The 12,828-nt window shown below is 40.3% G+C and overlaps 4 protein-coding genes across 6 annotated transcripts; 1 reads left to right on the plus strand and 3 right to left on the minus strand.

Moving 5' to 3' along the window:
* The first annotated feature begins 94 nt into the window (after positions 1 to 94).
* LOC135351660 (ketohexokinase-like) lies at positions 95 to 2,093 on the plus strand. Its single transcript, XM_064550725.1, has 8 exons — positions 95 to 210; positions 267 to 505; positions 664 to 795; positions 875 to 947; positions 1,007 to 1,147; positions 1,204 to 1,292; positions 1,409 to 1,469; positions 1,766 to 2,093. Exons 2-8 carry the CDS (start codon positions 276 to 278, stop codon positions 1,955 to 1,957), a joined length of 918 nt encoding a protein of 305 aa, XP_064406795.1. The 5' UTR covers positions 95 to 210; positions 267 to 275; the 3' UTR covers positions 1,958 to 2,093.
* LOC135351659 (uncharacterized) lies at positions 2,051 to 4,408 on the minus strand. 2 transcript variants are annotated; one of them, XM_064550724.1, is made up of 4 exons: positions 3,813 to 4,408; positions 3,195 to 3,758; positions 2,735 to 3,088; positions 2,051 to 2,621 (listed from the first exon to the last, which is right to left on the minus strand). In XM_064550724.1, the coding sequence occupies exons 1-4, from the start codon at positions 3,859 to 3,861 to the stop codon at positions 2,191 to 2,193; spliced, it is 1,398 nt and encodes a 465-aa protein (XP_064406794.1). In that variant the 5' UTR covers positions 3,862 to 4,408; the 3' UTR covers positions 2,051 to 2,190. The 2 variants fall into 2 exon arrangements, with proteins under 2 accessions (XP_064406794.1, XP_064406792.1); XM_064550722.1 differs by having other exon boundaries at positions 3,807 to 4,408.
* A 655-nt stretch (positions 4,409 to 5,063) lies between these two features.
* On the minus strand, positions 5,064 to 7,613 carry LOC135351658 (uncharacterized). 2 transcript variants are annotated; one of them, XM_064550721.1, is made up of 7 exons: positions 7,466 to 7,613; positions 6,847 to 7,389; positions 6,355 to 6,468; positions 6,187 to 6,294; positions 6,026 to 6,136; positions 5,670 to 5,975; positions 5,064 to 5,516 (listed from the first exon to the last, which is right to left on the minus strand). In XM_064550721.1, exons 1-7 carry the CDS (start codon positions 7,527 to 7,529, stop codon positions 5,143 to 5,145), a joined length of 1,620 nt encoding a protein of 539 aa, XP_064406791.1. In that variant the 5' UTR covers positions 7,530 to 7,613; the 3' UTR covers positions 5,064 to 5,142. The 2 variants fall into 2 exon arrangements, with proteins under 2 accessions (XP_064406791.1, XP_064406790.1); XM_064550720.1 differs by having other exon boundaries at positions 6,847 to 7,575.
* Positions 7,614 to 8,173: 560 nt separating this feature from the next.
* Positions 8,174 to 12,732, minus strand: LOC135351661 (putative defense protein 3). Its single transcript, XM_064550726.1, has 7 exons — positions 12,642 to 12,732; positions 11,463 to 12,542; positions 11,102 to 11,343; positions 10,827 to 10,978; positions 10,571 to 10,662; positions 9,936 to 10,232; positions 8,174 to 8,820 (listed from the first exon to the last, which is right to left on the minus strand). The coding sequence occupies exons 3-7, from the start codon at positions 11,316 to 11,318 to the stop codon at positions 8,811 to 8,813; spliced, it is 768 nt and encodes a 255-aa protein (XP_064406796.1). The 5' UTR covers positions 11,319 to 11,343; positions 11,463 to 12,542; positions 12,642 to 12,732; the 3' UTR covers positions 8,174 to 8,810.
* Between the last annotated feature and the right edge of the window lie 96 nt (positions 12,733 to 12,828).

The following is a 12,828-nucleotide window of genomic DNA, read 5'->3' on the forward strand; positions in this document are numbered from 1 at the left end:
GGTTGGTCACTTTTAGACTTGCAAGCCAACTAGGGGAAAGGTCGTTTTATTGAAAATAGGGGAAAGATCGTCGTTGTTGAAGCGTTTTGGATCTAGCTTAGTTAAGGATCTTTACCAAATCTTGAAGAAGTTTAGCAAGCAGCAAGCAATAATATCTTCACATCCCCCATAGCGCATATATATATATATATAAATATCTTCACATCATAGGTAATCTATCTATAAACTTTAATTGTGTCCCTCCTTCTTTCATTCTTTGAATGCAGGTATTGTCCATGTCACTCGTAGTCTCCCCTGCCAGCCCCTGTCCGATACTGTGTGTTGGTCTGGCATGCCTGGATATCGTCAACTATTGTGACTACTACCCGCAGGAGGACAGTGATGTAAGAGCTCGAGACCAGAAGTGGTGCTCCGGGGGAAATGCCCTAAATACGTGTAAGGTCCTCTCTCTGATTGGACGCCACTGTGAGCTGGTGACCACGCTAGGAGAAGGGATGGAGACTGAGTGAGAGACCACCATCTCATGAAGTTAACATTATAAGTGCTATTTTATATTTTAGTAGTGGTAGAAGGAAAGAACCATCTTCTAACAGAATAGCATTACATTATTGCTATTTTCAAATGCTGTTTGATATCTCCCTCTCACACACACACACACACCAGTTTTATAGTCTCTGAGATGGACAGATATGGCGTCCCCCACAGCTGCTGTGTTCCCTATCCTCAGTGCCGACTGCCCACCTCCTACATTGTGCTCAACACAACTAATGGATCCAGAACCATAGTCCACTATCGGTAAGCTTGGAGCTCCCCTTATTAACACTTTTTGTAAATGGCTGCACAAAAATGTGAATTCTCACAATTTGTTTTACAGAAACCTTCCCGAGTTGACTTGTGAGGACTTTCTGAAGGTGGACATTTCACCATTTTCTTGGATTCATTTTGAGGTAATCACTATACAGTGGAATATCAGGCTAGCTCACCTTTGCTGCACAATCCTCCACAGGGAAGATGCCCAGATGTATACTCAAAGCTGGTTTCTAGAGTACAAGAACATAATCAGACAGCTGAGAACAAAATCATCATCTCAATCGAAGTCGAGAAAACAAAGATTCAATTTTCTGTTCTAATTCCACTGGCAGACGTTGTAAGTGGAAATATTTCGCTAAATTACTATGTTTTAATCGTTTAAAAAACGCACAGCTTATCGTTGGTAAAGATGTCGCCCAGTACCTTGGATACCAGACCATGGAAGAGGCAGTTGTCAAGTTAAGGGAAACGGCCAAACACAGGTGAACACTTACTGGAAATGTATCGCAGTGGCTGTCATTATAATAAACAAATATTGTGTGTATATTGTAGAAAAGTATTATGTTTCAGTGTGTACATTTATAGCTTCTTTTTGCAGTGCTATAGTTGTTTGCCCTTGGGGCGATAAAGGAGCGGCTGCCTCTGATAAAGACGGAAAGGTAAATTTCCCTGTTCTTCCCCACTCCCCCCCTCCTTTCTTCCCACTATCCCCCACTACCTCCCACTCTTTCCTCCTCTTCCCTCACTCTCTCTTCTTTCTTCTCCACTATCCACAACTGTTTCCCTTTCTATCCCCCTAAGATGCCCTAACGATAACACACCCTCAAAATTTAGACCAGTCCACCATTAGAGATACCTTAAACACATGTGCCGTACAAACCTTGTTATTATGTATGCGGCAGTTTAAAATTCAGCAAAATCGTACGTAGCTATTGATCACCTTCTGTACATGCAGGTGTACCAATGCCCTGCCACACCACCTGCGAGACTAGTGGATACACTGGGTGCAGGTGACACGTTCAACGCTGGTCTCATCCACAGTCTGTCTCTGGAGAAAGGTGTGGAGAAATCTCTACAGTTCGCCTGCGATTTAGCCGGAGCTAAGTGCGGTATGGCTGGGTTTGATGGACTGAAATCGTTTTGTTAATTTTGGCCCCAGGGTATTATTCGTATCATTTTGTGCCTCCAATTTTTCATTAAGCTTTCCTTAATTCAATACTGTATTCTTACGATAAGTGTGTCTGTTCATTCAAGCATCTTAAAAAAATCGTTTAATAATTATGTACATGTATAGTTTTTCCTTTGGCGTGAGCATGTAACTCTACAAAGTACAGTAACATAATCTATATAATGAAGTTATTAACAATGTAGTTTTAGTTTTTAGGGTAAGCATTCGTAAGTGTTTTCAATTTCCTCTCTTTCAGTGTCAGCAGTCACACTAGTGTATACCTCATTCTCTGTGGTGGGTATTGAGGGGTCATTGTCAGAACTCGACTGTCTCACTCCAACATTTGTAATAGTCACATAGTCATAATTTCCTTCATCCTGAGCAGCCACATTAACATTATCATACAACTCATCTTCTATGGTGGGTACTGAAAGATGGTTGATATTGCCATAGGCTTTATTTTGGGTCAGTTTCATTTCCACTTCTCCCTCGTTATTGTCATAGTAATCGTTTTCTTGAGCCAAGTTTTGTTTAGCTTCAGTATGAATGTGATCAATTTTTTCGTAAGTATCTTCCCCAGCTGTGTCATAATCAGTGCGTTGGATAGTAGCTTTCTTATTTGTGGTTGTGGGTTTGTTAAGAGCTGAAAAATGTATAGCGTGCACATGACATACTGTTCGTAATAATATTGCATAAATGGTTACCTATATTAACTCTAGTTGCAGCAATGTATACAATAGCCGCCTACGGACGTACCTAGTGTCACAGTGGAGGTCTTTCTCTTCCACTTGACAATAGCACAACACACAACACATACAAACAGAATGATGAGCATCACCACACCGGTAACACCTACGGCCACTCCTATACTCAGCATTTGTACTCCAGCATTCATTTCTGTCATATTGGGAAGTACAGAGTTAGTTGGCTTTGGAATCAGCTTTGTTGTAGTAGCAGAAGATTCCCTATTAAGTTGCATGGAAGTGTGTGTCGTAGCACTTTCCAATGATGCTGTTGAACGTTGGGTGGTTATTTCCGAGTTCTTTGCCGGGAAAGTCGATGATAGTTGAGGTGCTGAGGTTCTTGTGGTTTCGATGCATTTTGTAGGCACTAATATTGTGCAGTGGTCACATATAAACAGATGCATAAGCGCTCGGTGTACTTACTTACTACTCACCCCTTGTTTAGTTACTTGTATAGCTCTTATATAGCTTACCTATTATAGCTGTAATCAAAGGAGCACTATTTGTAGAGCGGAATTGCTCTGCATTGCACAGTGAAGTTGGTTCAATTCTGTCGCTGTTAATTGAATACAACACAGATTCATTAGTGTAGAGTTCATCACGACTGAAAAGTATTCCATTGTCATCATCAGTGCTAGTGAGATTTAATCCGACCACGTCTCCTGGCTCCACTGATATCCATTCACTCTCTGGTACTGTCACGTTGATTAGACCTCTTTGAGGATCCAGAGAGCTTAATCCCCCCAGGCACATGTCTTGTAAGTAGTTTGCTCCAATCTTGCTATAACAGTTGTCTCCTAAAGATGAGTTGACTCTCCACACCTCAAAAGAAATAGAGTAGCAGTCTCGACCACTAGCTCTTTCCACAAAGGTTCTCCACTCAGTCACCACTCCACAGCAGTTGAACCTGTAGCTAGTGATGATAGCTTGGATGGGATTATCGCGAAATCGAGGTATTCTATCTTCTGTCCTCACAAAGTTTGGTAGAGGTAGTCTTCCATTACTTGCTTGAATACACCCATATGGTGTCAATTGTCCTATATATACGTATATTAATTATACACAAGCTTATAATTATGCCTTACCATTACCCTTTCCCTGGAATATAGTCACAAGGCTTAGTACATATAGTAGCTTCATTTCTTGAGCACCAATTAAAATTAGCCTGCTAATCTCTAAACTTAAAGAGAATGCACATACACAACGTATAAGGTACTGCCAAGGTTTCTGTTGTCTGCTTCAAATAAATTAAACAGGTTACATGACATGACATCATTGCAAGAACTTTAACAAGTGCTTAATGTTCAGAATGAGAGGTTTCATATACACAAAACTGTGCCTGAGGGAGCTACGTGTATTTAGATCATGTTTGTCATAAATACTGCAATCTGATTGGTTAGAGGAAATGTTCTATCCAATTTAGAAAATCATGTACTTCAATAGAAAATCATGTACTTCACTTAGAAAATCATGTAGCAAAGATTAGATAAGAACATTCAAATCTGATTGGCTAAATACTCATGGTTGCTATGATCTAAAATGCTTAGACACTGTTTAGGAAGTTTCCACATGATTTAGAAGTCCTCAGGGCTAGTAGAACCCTCACTGCGTTCGGGATACTACAACCAGCCCTTTGGGCTTCTAAATCATGTAGAAACTTCCTAAACAGTGTCTAACTATTATATAGTGTACATAATTATAGTGTAACCGTAAAATGTTTGTACATGTAGACTGCTCATCTGCATTGAAAGCACGAGCACAAATATTGACAAGAGGATAGCGATGCAATGTGGTTTCTTTGATCTTTGCTCAAGCAAGCAATGTCTGTCGGTTGTTTACTATACATTGAAAGTTTGTAGTGACCTTAATTGAGACTGTCATCAGTTTTTTCTTCTACAACACTCGCTCTACACAGTTACAATGTTGTTTTAGTTTGTAACGAAATCTGCAGCTTTCTTACCATTATTTCTTTCAAAATTAACCAATATAGAGCCACAAAGATAGCTAGTGCAGTTTCATTCTTAGCCGATAATAATTATATTCTGTGCATGCTTTCATAAATGTACTGTACGTACTATGCTTACTGCTATGGACTGCTATGAACTGTTATGGTTTTTGTTTCTGTTTATAACACGTCATCAACTAACAGCGTATACTAATGATACCCGTGTCAACTATTGTTTCTTTGATGTATCACATATATGCTTTCGTAAAGCCTTTTAATAAGTATGTAGGTTTCAGAAGGAAAGATACACAAACACAATTTTGTAACTACACCATCACCCCACCCTCTCCAGCTGACAATAACGCTGAATTCAACAGCGTATGTATAATTATGGCTGATGCATCCACACGTACACAATGACTGTTGTCAAAATCTATATATACACACACATTTTAGTGAACTTTATACTGTCATAATCATTTATCTACAGCATTCGCACTAGACACTTGATGTGTGTATGTATATATGTACGTCTCATCTTCTGCAATGGGTTCCAAATGTTGAAGCTCTCTTGTTTTAGTGTAGGCTTTGTTTTCTGTCATTCTCATTACTGCTGGCCCTCCCATCCCCTCGTTTACATAGTAGTCAGGGCAACTCAGCCTCGGATAATCATACTCCACAATGAACGGGTTGCTAGGGTAACTGTAGATCTCACTCTGACGAGAGGTGTCAATTACTTGTCCGTATGATACGTTTTGTTCTGTTTGTGGATCTGTGCTTAAATCTATTGTGCTATATCGGTCTTGGATTGTAGTACTTGTTCTCTGATCGGATGTATTCAGGTTGACTCCTGGAATGGAATCAAAACACACACATCTAAGTGGAATCCAAACACACACATCTAAGTTCATATTGTTTTGCTTCCGCAATGTATACATTGTTATTGTGTAAACGGATGTAATTGTATAGCTCTTTTATGTATTCACTCCATAAGGTATTTCACCTCCTTTTGGTATGTTTCCTCTTTTCTTCATCACAATGCACACCAAAATAACCGCCAGCGTTACTAGTAGTGCTAGCACCAGCATTGCCACAGTCATACCAACATGCAATCCTACGTTCACGTTTTGATTTGGCAAGGTAGGAAGTGCAATAGGTGTAGCTAGTAGGTTCTTTGAAGTCATGATAGGATGGTTAGAAGACTCGATAAATACTGTTAGTGGTGTGGTGTGTGTTTCCGTAGGCATTTCCCGTGTTGCAAGTAAAGTTGATAGCATGGTCTCCATAGATACTGGTGTAGACTTTATCCCTATATAATGTTGCACCTGATTATTAAGAGTGAATCATGGTCCAACTTACCTGTGTTTGTGGTAGTAGGTTTAGGGATTCTTGATGTTGAAAATGCAGTTGATATCTGGCCAAGTAAAGTTGGTAGCATGGTCTCCATAGATACTGGTGTAGACTTTATCCCTATATAATGTTGCACCTGATTATTAAGAGTGAATCATGGTCCAACTTACCTGTGTTTGTGGTAGTAGGTTTAGGGATTTTTGATGTTGAAAATGCAGTTGATATCTGGCCTAGAGTCTCCATAGATACTGATGTAGAGCTTATTTCTAATGCTGCACCTGAAACCATTATACGTACAGTAGTACTGACAATACACATGTGTGAATGTTACAACTTACCTGTGTGTATGGTAGTAGTATAAGTAGTGGTGAGGAAAATAGAGGATGAGGTCGATGTTGGGCAGACCAGCGTGGATGTGAATGTAGAGGGGCAGTTACCGTTCACCGTAGTAGCTGTAGGTGACATTGAGATACTAGTAGTAGCATCGCGACCATTATACGTTACTATGTTGAAATTGACATCGTTTACTGCATGATGTCTGATCTAATTTGCGTATAGCGGGTAATTTTCGTGGGACAAAATTTTCGTGGTTGGAGGTCTGACCACGAATATTTTACCCACGAATGAAGCGACCTTGCCTACCTTTACCTGCAGTGCAAGTAGCAACCACGAAAATATTATCCCCACGAAATGACTAAAATAATATTGCTCAACCACGAATATTAAATTTTTGCCCCCCCAAAAGTTACCCGCTATCAGACATGTACGGTATGCGTATGTGTACTAACTTCAGTAATTATGTATTTTGTAGTTACTGTATCGTTGCTTACCCAAGGACACTGAGATGATTGGTCCAAGGCTTGTAGACATGCTGAGGTCCCCTGCATTGCCCACTTCCAGTAAGCACTCATTTTGTAGTTCAGAGTTACCAGTCGCATACCATAGCTCCTCAAGATTGAAGTCCCGGCTATCAAACTTCAGTCCTACATTAGTGCCGCCATCCTCCTGTTCAAGATAGTATCCAACCACATCTCCTGGTTGGAAGTCAAGTTGCTCACTGTTGGCTGGTATTTTTTCAATGTCACTGTTGGTATTAGGATTATTAGCGAAGGTAAGTAAAGGAAAAGAGTTCTCTCCAATTTTAACAAATCTGTTGCTACTCATAGGCCTCCATATCTGGAACTTTATTGAGTACACTTCACCACCACTAGCCTCCAAAAAAGCTGACCAACCGCCGACTTTCCCACAGCAGTGGAACTTGTAACTTTTGATGATGACTTGGATCGGATTCACCTCAATTCGAGGGGCATTTCTTCCCGGGTTTTGGAATCTAGGCAAACTGTCTGCAGAGTTAGCCCTAAGGCATTCTCGAGCTTTTGACATAATATGTAAATTAGATAGTAAATACTGTGAGCAGGCTATGTGCGTACAGTTACATGTCATTCTCACCTTTACAATAATCTACTGTGGTTATTAGCATAATTGTGACAACTGTCCTTAGTGAAATGTTCATTCTTGAAGAGAGCCAGATGGTTCAAGATTAGCTATAATTATAGCTGGTGTTTATAGCATATGCTTTATATATGGTCATTGATTCAGAGCATTATTCATCAGCTGACAAAGTGATGAATTGTGTACATGGCATATTAGAGTAAATGAGAGACCGTTAATAATGGATGCCTTCCTTATTATAGTAAACATGCTACAAGTTAATTGTTATAGCCATCGCGTGAGCACTGGCAGCCAATGCATTAATTGCATACCATTCTTTTAGCTTCGTGCAGAATTATCTATAAAGCGTGCCGTTGAATATTTACATGCACACAACATTGGTGATTGATAGTTTGATTGATAGTAACATGATTACTAAATAATTAAGCCGTGTGGAAAGTATAATGTATATTCACGGTTTAGTGTAAGTACGTTGTACTGACTTTTACATTGCTAATTTAATATCTAACATACATAATCATAAGCACTCATGCAGTGCGCTAGTGTTAGCGGTCACACTAGTGTGTGCCTCATTCTCTGTGGTGGGTATTGAGGGATCATGCTTTTGTTATGTATTAAACATTTAATGTGATGGTAAGCCATGCATGAAATATGTACGTAATACCGTATTTATACTTATAATAAGTACATTACTGTATAACAATACACTGTATGAGATAATACCCAACACACAGCACATTCTCTAAGGATGCTAGACCTATAGTAAATGTATTGCCTATAACATAATCTTCAGTCTCAGTTTTAGCAGTCACACATTACTAGATCAGAGTCCCATGCATGTGTCTCTGTGCATATGCAGCTCCATCATATACATGCTTCGCTCAATACATCAATGCATTGGTCATCATTTGCTACCGTGACAACCAATCCGCTATCTGACATAACATGGTTTGAAACACTTGATTCTTGTATTTGTGAAATTTCACCAGAGTTGCCTAATCTTCCATAAGCTTCGTTCTTGCTAATTACTGGATCTGGCCCTGCTTTGTTCAATGTACCAATGCAGTGGTCATCATTTGCTACCGTGACAACCAATCCGGCCCTATCTGATATACGGAACTTTAATCCTTGTGTTTGTGAAATCTCACTAGAGTTGCCCAATCTTCCATAAGCTTCATTCTCAGTGCCAATTATTAGATCTAATCTCTGTGGTGGATGTGGAGGGGGCGTTGTCAGAGCTTGGCTGTCTAACTCTCGTCTCATTTCTTGTGGGTGACCATTTGTATTAATGTCACCCGGATCAGTATCGATGTAGTCGTACATAGGTTCTGTATTATGTTCTTCAATTCTCTCTGTGTGATAAGAAACATGGAGTATAATAGCTGTATACATACTTGTTGCATTTTGAGTGGGCAGATCAAATGAAACACTGTGCCAATATTAGCCTCGATTCAAGGCCGATTAAAATACGGCCTGGTACTTATTGCAGGGGTGATAGTGCGCATGCGCTTCAAATTACCCAGAATATGGATAATCGTACCACGAACGTAAAACCTTAGTAAATTATCCGGAAATTAGTCCGTTTACTAAGAATATGTTCCGTAATACTTATCTCAAAGACTGAGTTCTGTGAAGCTGTGGCTTATGCCGTCTATTGCGTTGGTCTAGAAGGCTTAAACACTAGTTTTAAGACAGAAGAGGCTCTCATCTACGTCTAGGATGGTCCTATAGCCGGGTTGTCTTTGCAAGTGGCAGTTTGAGGCACCATACACTTCTCATATAGCCTGTACAGATCCAAGGTAAGACATCCTGACCATACAACCGTCATAGAGGTAGATGAGAACCTCTTCTGGCTTCAGACTAGTGTGAAACAACGCAATAGAGAGCTAAGCTGATGTTACAAAGATAGAAAATAGATGAAGGAAGAAAAAGGGGATTCCCCAGATTCTGGTGAATAAACTAACGCATGCGCACTATCACCCCTGCAATAGGTACCAGGCCGTATTTTAATCGGCCTTGAATCGAGGCTATGCCAATATCTGCCATATGGCACAGGTCAAACGGTGAACTGTGCCATACTATGGCATGGGTGAAGTTACCTAAAGCCCACCCTCCATCTAGATACTGGCATAGTATGGCTGAAGTTACCTAAAGCCGACCCTCCACCCAGTAACCTGAAACGGTCCCTTTTATAGTATAACACTGTCAACAGATTCAGTGGTAGGCAGAAAACGTTTTTCATGCGGCTGGTGCATTCCACAGCCGACTACAAATAGTTGCAAACTATAGTTGTCCTATAAAAGGAGTGATGTGTACACGGAAAGGAATGCAACAAGGAATGCAACAAATCAGTTGTTACACAGCTATAGATCTACTGCATACTAATTGCACTAAGTACATGGGATTTAAGCAAAGAGACTTCTGAATCATCATTGTTGACTCATGTATATACGTCATACACACTTACCCATGCAGCCATGCCTTTTTATGCATATCAAGGTAGAAATAGATATGATTATGGCTACTACAACCACCAGTTGAAACTACACCAGCAATAACAAACACAGTCGTATCGGCAGTAGACATGGTGTTGTTGGTGGGTAATGTGGTCTGAGTAGGTTGAATCTGTGTCGTGGTAGTAGCAGGTTCAGCAGTAGTACCAGGTGCAGCAGTAGTAGTAGTAACTATTGTACTTGGAGCCTGCTGAACCACTCCCGTTCGCTGATTGGCCCAGTAGGTCATCCGTGTTTCAACTACAGCAAATCTGCAGTGTGTAAACAATGTGACATAATAAATAACAGATAACAGTAGCTACTGAAAGACTAAAACACACTATTGAAGGTGTTTTAGGTGTGGGGGGACTATAACCATATCGCAGGTTATTTTGAGGGACTAAATGTTCGCGAAATGCTCAAACTAAACATTTTGCGGATTATGTTTTCGAGGATAGAGGTTCAAACGACCACACCCCTACAGTAGAGAAGTTCCGGAAGTAAACCAATTTTGAGGTTCGAGGTCAAACCTTGAAATTTAGTGCCTCAAAAATAACCAGCTGTACGGTACTATGCATATTTACTCAAGCGTAATAGGTTCCAAACTCACCCAAATCTGATATCTCCAGTGTTACCCATAGGAGCTGTCCAAGTGAAATAAATGATGTCTTTATCAGCAGGTGAGTTGTGGGTGACTCCATCCTGAAAGGAAAAGTGGTTAGAGTGCAAATACAAACCAACATTTTGGTCTCAGTTTTGAACCAAGGATCATAATAAAATATGCAACTTAGCTTATTAGACCAAAGCTCCTACTGATATAAGCTAGGCCATGCATCAACGGTTAGCTAAACTGCAGATCTGCTTACCGTGTTAATAGGACAGCTGCTGAGTCTGCTTTGGTCTGCCAATGGCCCTGTTGGAGCGAAGACTCCAGCACGAGTGGTATCATCGTTCATCAGCCTTGCTTGCACGAAAAATCCTCTGAAAGTGCCTCCAACAGTTGCGTTAGCAATCGACACTACAAAAAAGCAAAAGTGGAAGCTTTTTCAGATACCTAACAAGAGCCTTCAGGTAGAATTGATTAAGCAGAACATGCAGCGCTGCACCATACTGCAATGCAATATTATAATTCTCAACGTACAGGTGTAGGTTCTTCCAAGGTAGAATGTAAAAGAGTTGTCACTAGCATTATAGAAGGGCATGAGACTAATAGCGTAGGGGACATCACTGGCCTGTGGCTGGGCTAAATGAATGGGGGAGAGGCTATCACAGGCACCAGCAGGTGCACCACTTGAATAACCCTCCACAAGCAGTCCTATGGAGGACATCACCAAGGAGACACCGATAAGCAGCTTCATACTCACAACAGGCTATTGAGACAATCTGCAAAGGAAAGAAAGTAACTCAAAGATTTCCAGGAAAATGTTCACATTAATTTATAGAGAGCTACACTTATTTTATCTATATATGTGACTATGCTTGGTCTATGTATACTCATGCACCTAAAATGCAATACAGCAGAAGCTCTTTACTCACCACTCAGTCTGATCTGCACAGACGTACTGAATATTTGTAGGTTAAGGGTGCCCGCACATAGTGACATAATTTAACCACAAAAATGCAACGTTTAGATCACGTGTGCAATTTGAAACTTGCACTTGCAATATTTAATTTCAATGCGTGCGCTAGAGTATAAAGTATCAATTGTCAGACAGAACATATAATCAGACAGCTGCCAGAGGAGAACGGATGGGCGAAACAAGCTGATTTTTCACCTGACAATAGATCTACCTATAAACAATGTAACCTCCAAAAATATACACCAAAATGTGGTGTGTCTGATAAATTGATTAATCAGACAAAATAAACATAATATCGGACACAGGAACCAACGAATCACTAAAGAGGCAGAGCCACAAGATTTAATAGCCCAACATATCACAAAACAAAAGAGCTACATGTACCCTACACATGACAGCAGCAGTTACAAAACCACTAACTGCACTGCACATAGACTATATTATAGCTGTTACAAAGTGCACATAGATTGATACTCACTCGAGATGATTGGTCCAAGGTTTGTAGACATGCTGAGGTCCCCTGCATTGCTCTTCCAACAAGCACTCATTTTGTAGGTCAGAGTTACCAGTCGTATACCATAGCTCTTCAACATTGAAGTTACTATCAAACAATTAACAGACCTCCGTTATTGTCACCAGCCTGCTCGAGATTGTAACCAACCACATCTCCTGGTTGGAAGTCAAGTTAATGGCTTTGGCTATGAGACTAGCATCAGCCAGTGTAGGAAATGAGTTCTCTCCGATTTTAACAAATCTGTTATCCCCCATAGACCTCCATATCTGGAACTTTATTGAGTACACCTCAGTATGAGCACCACCACCAGCGTCTACATACGCAGCCTAACCAGCAACTCTCCCATAGCAGTATATATAGAACTCGTAGCTTTTAATAATGGCTTGGATCGGATTCACAGCCATTTGAGGGGCACGGTTTCCTGGGTCTCCAAAGCTATATAGGCAGACTGTCTGCTCCATCAGAGTTAGCACGGACACAATCCTGAGCTGTATACAATCATAAACAAAGCTATGAAATTATCTGTAGATAGCTAGTATGACACTGACACTGACATTGTCATTGTGCACCTCTGTACATGCACTTACCTGTAACATGACTAGCAATTAGTACCAGTGCTAGTGAAATAGTGATTAGTGTCATTCCTATTGTATTAGATCTAGGGTGCATGCGTAGATCTATATAGACGTCTATATGTGTTTCCTGGTGATCAAACTTGATTGTGGTCATATTGTTGTATGCTTGAAGGGTTTCTCTTATTTGAAACCAAAAATA

Source organism: Halichondria panicea, chromosome 17, assembly GCF_963675165.1.
Source record: "Halichondria panicea chromosome 17, odHalPani1.1, whole genome shotgun sequence".
In the NCBI taxonomy this organism is placed as follows: Eukaryota; Metazoa; Porifera; class Demospongiae; order Suberitida; family Halichondriidae; genus Halichondria; species Halichondria panicea.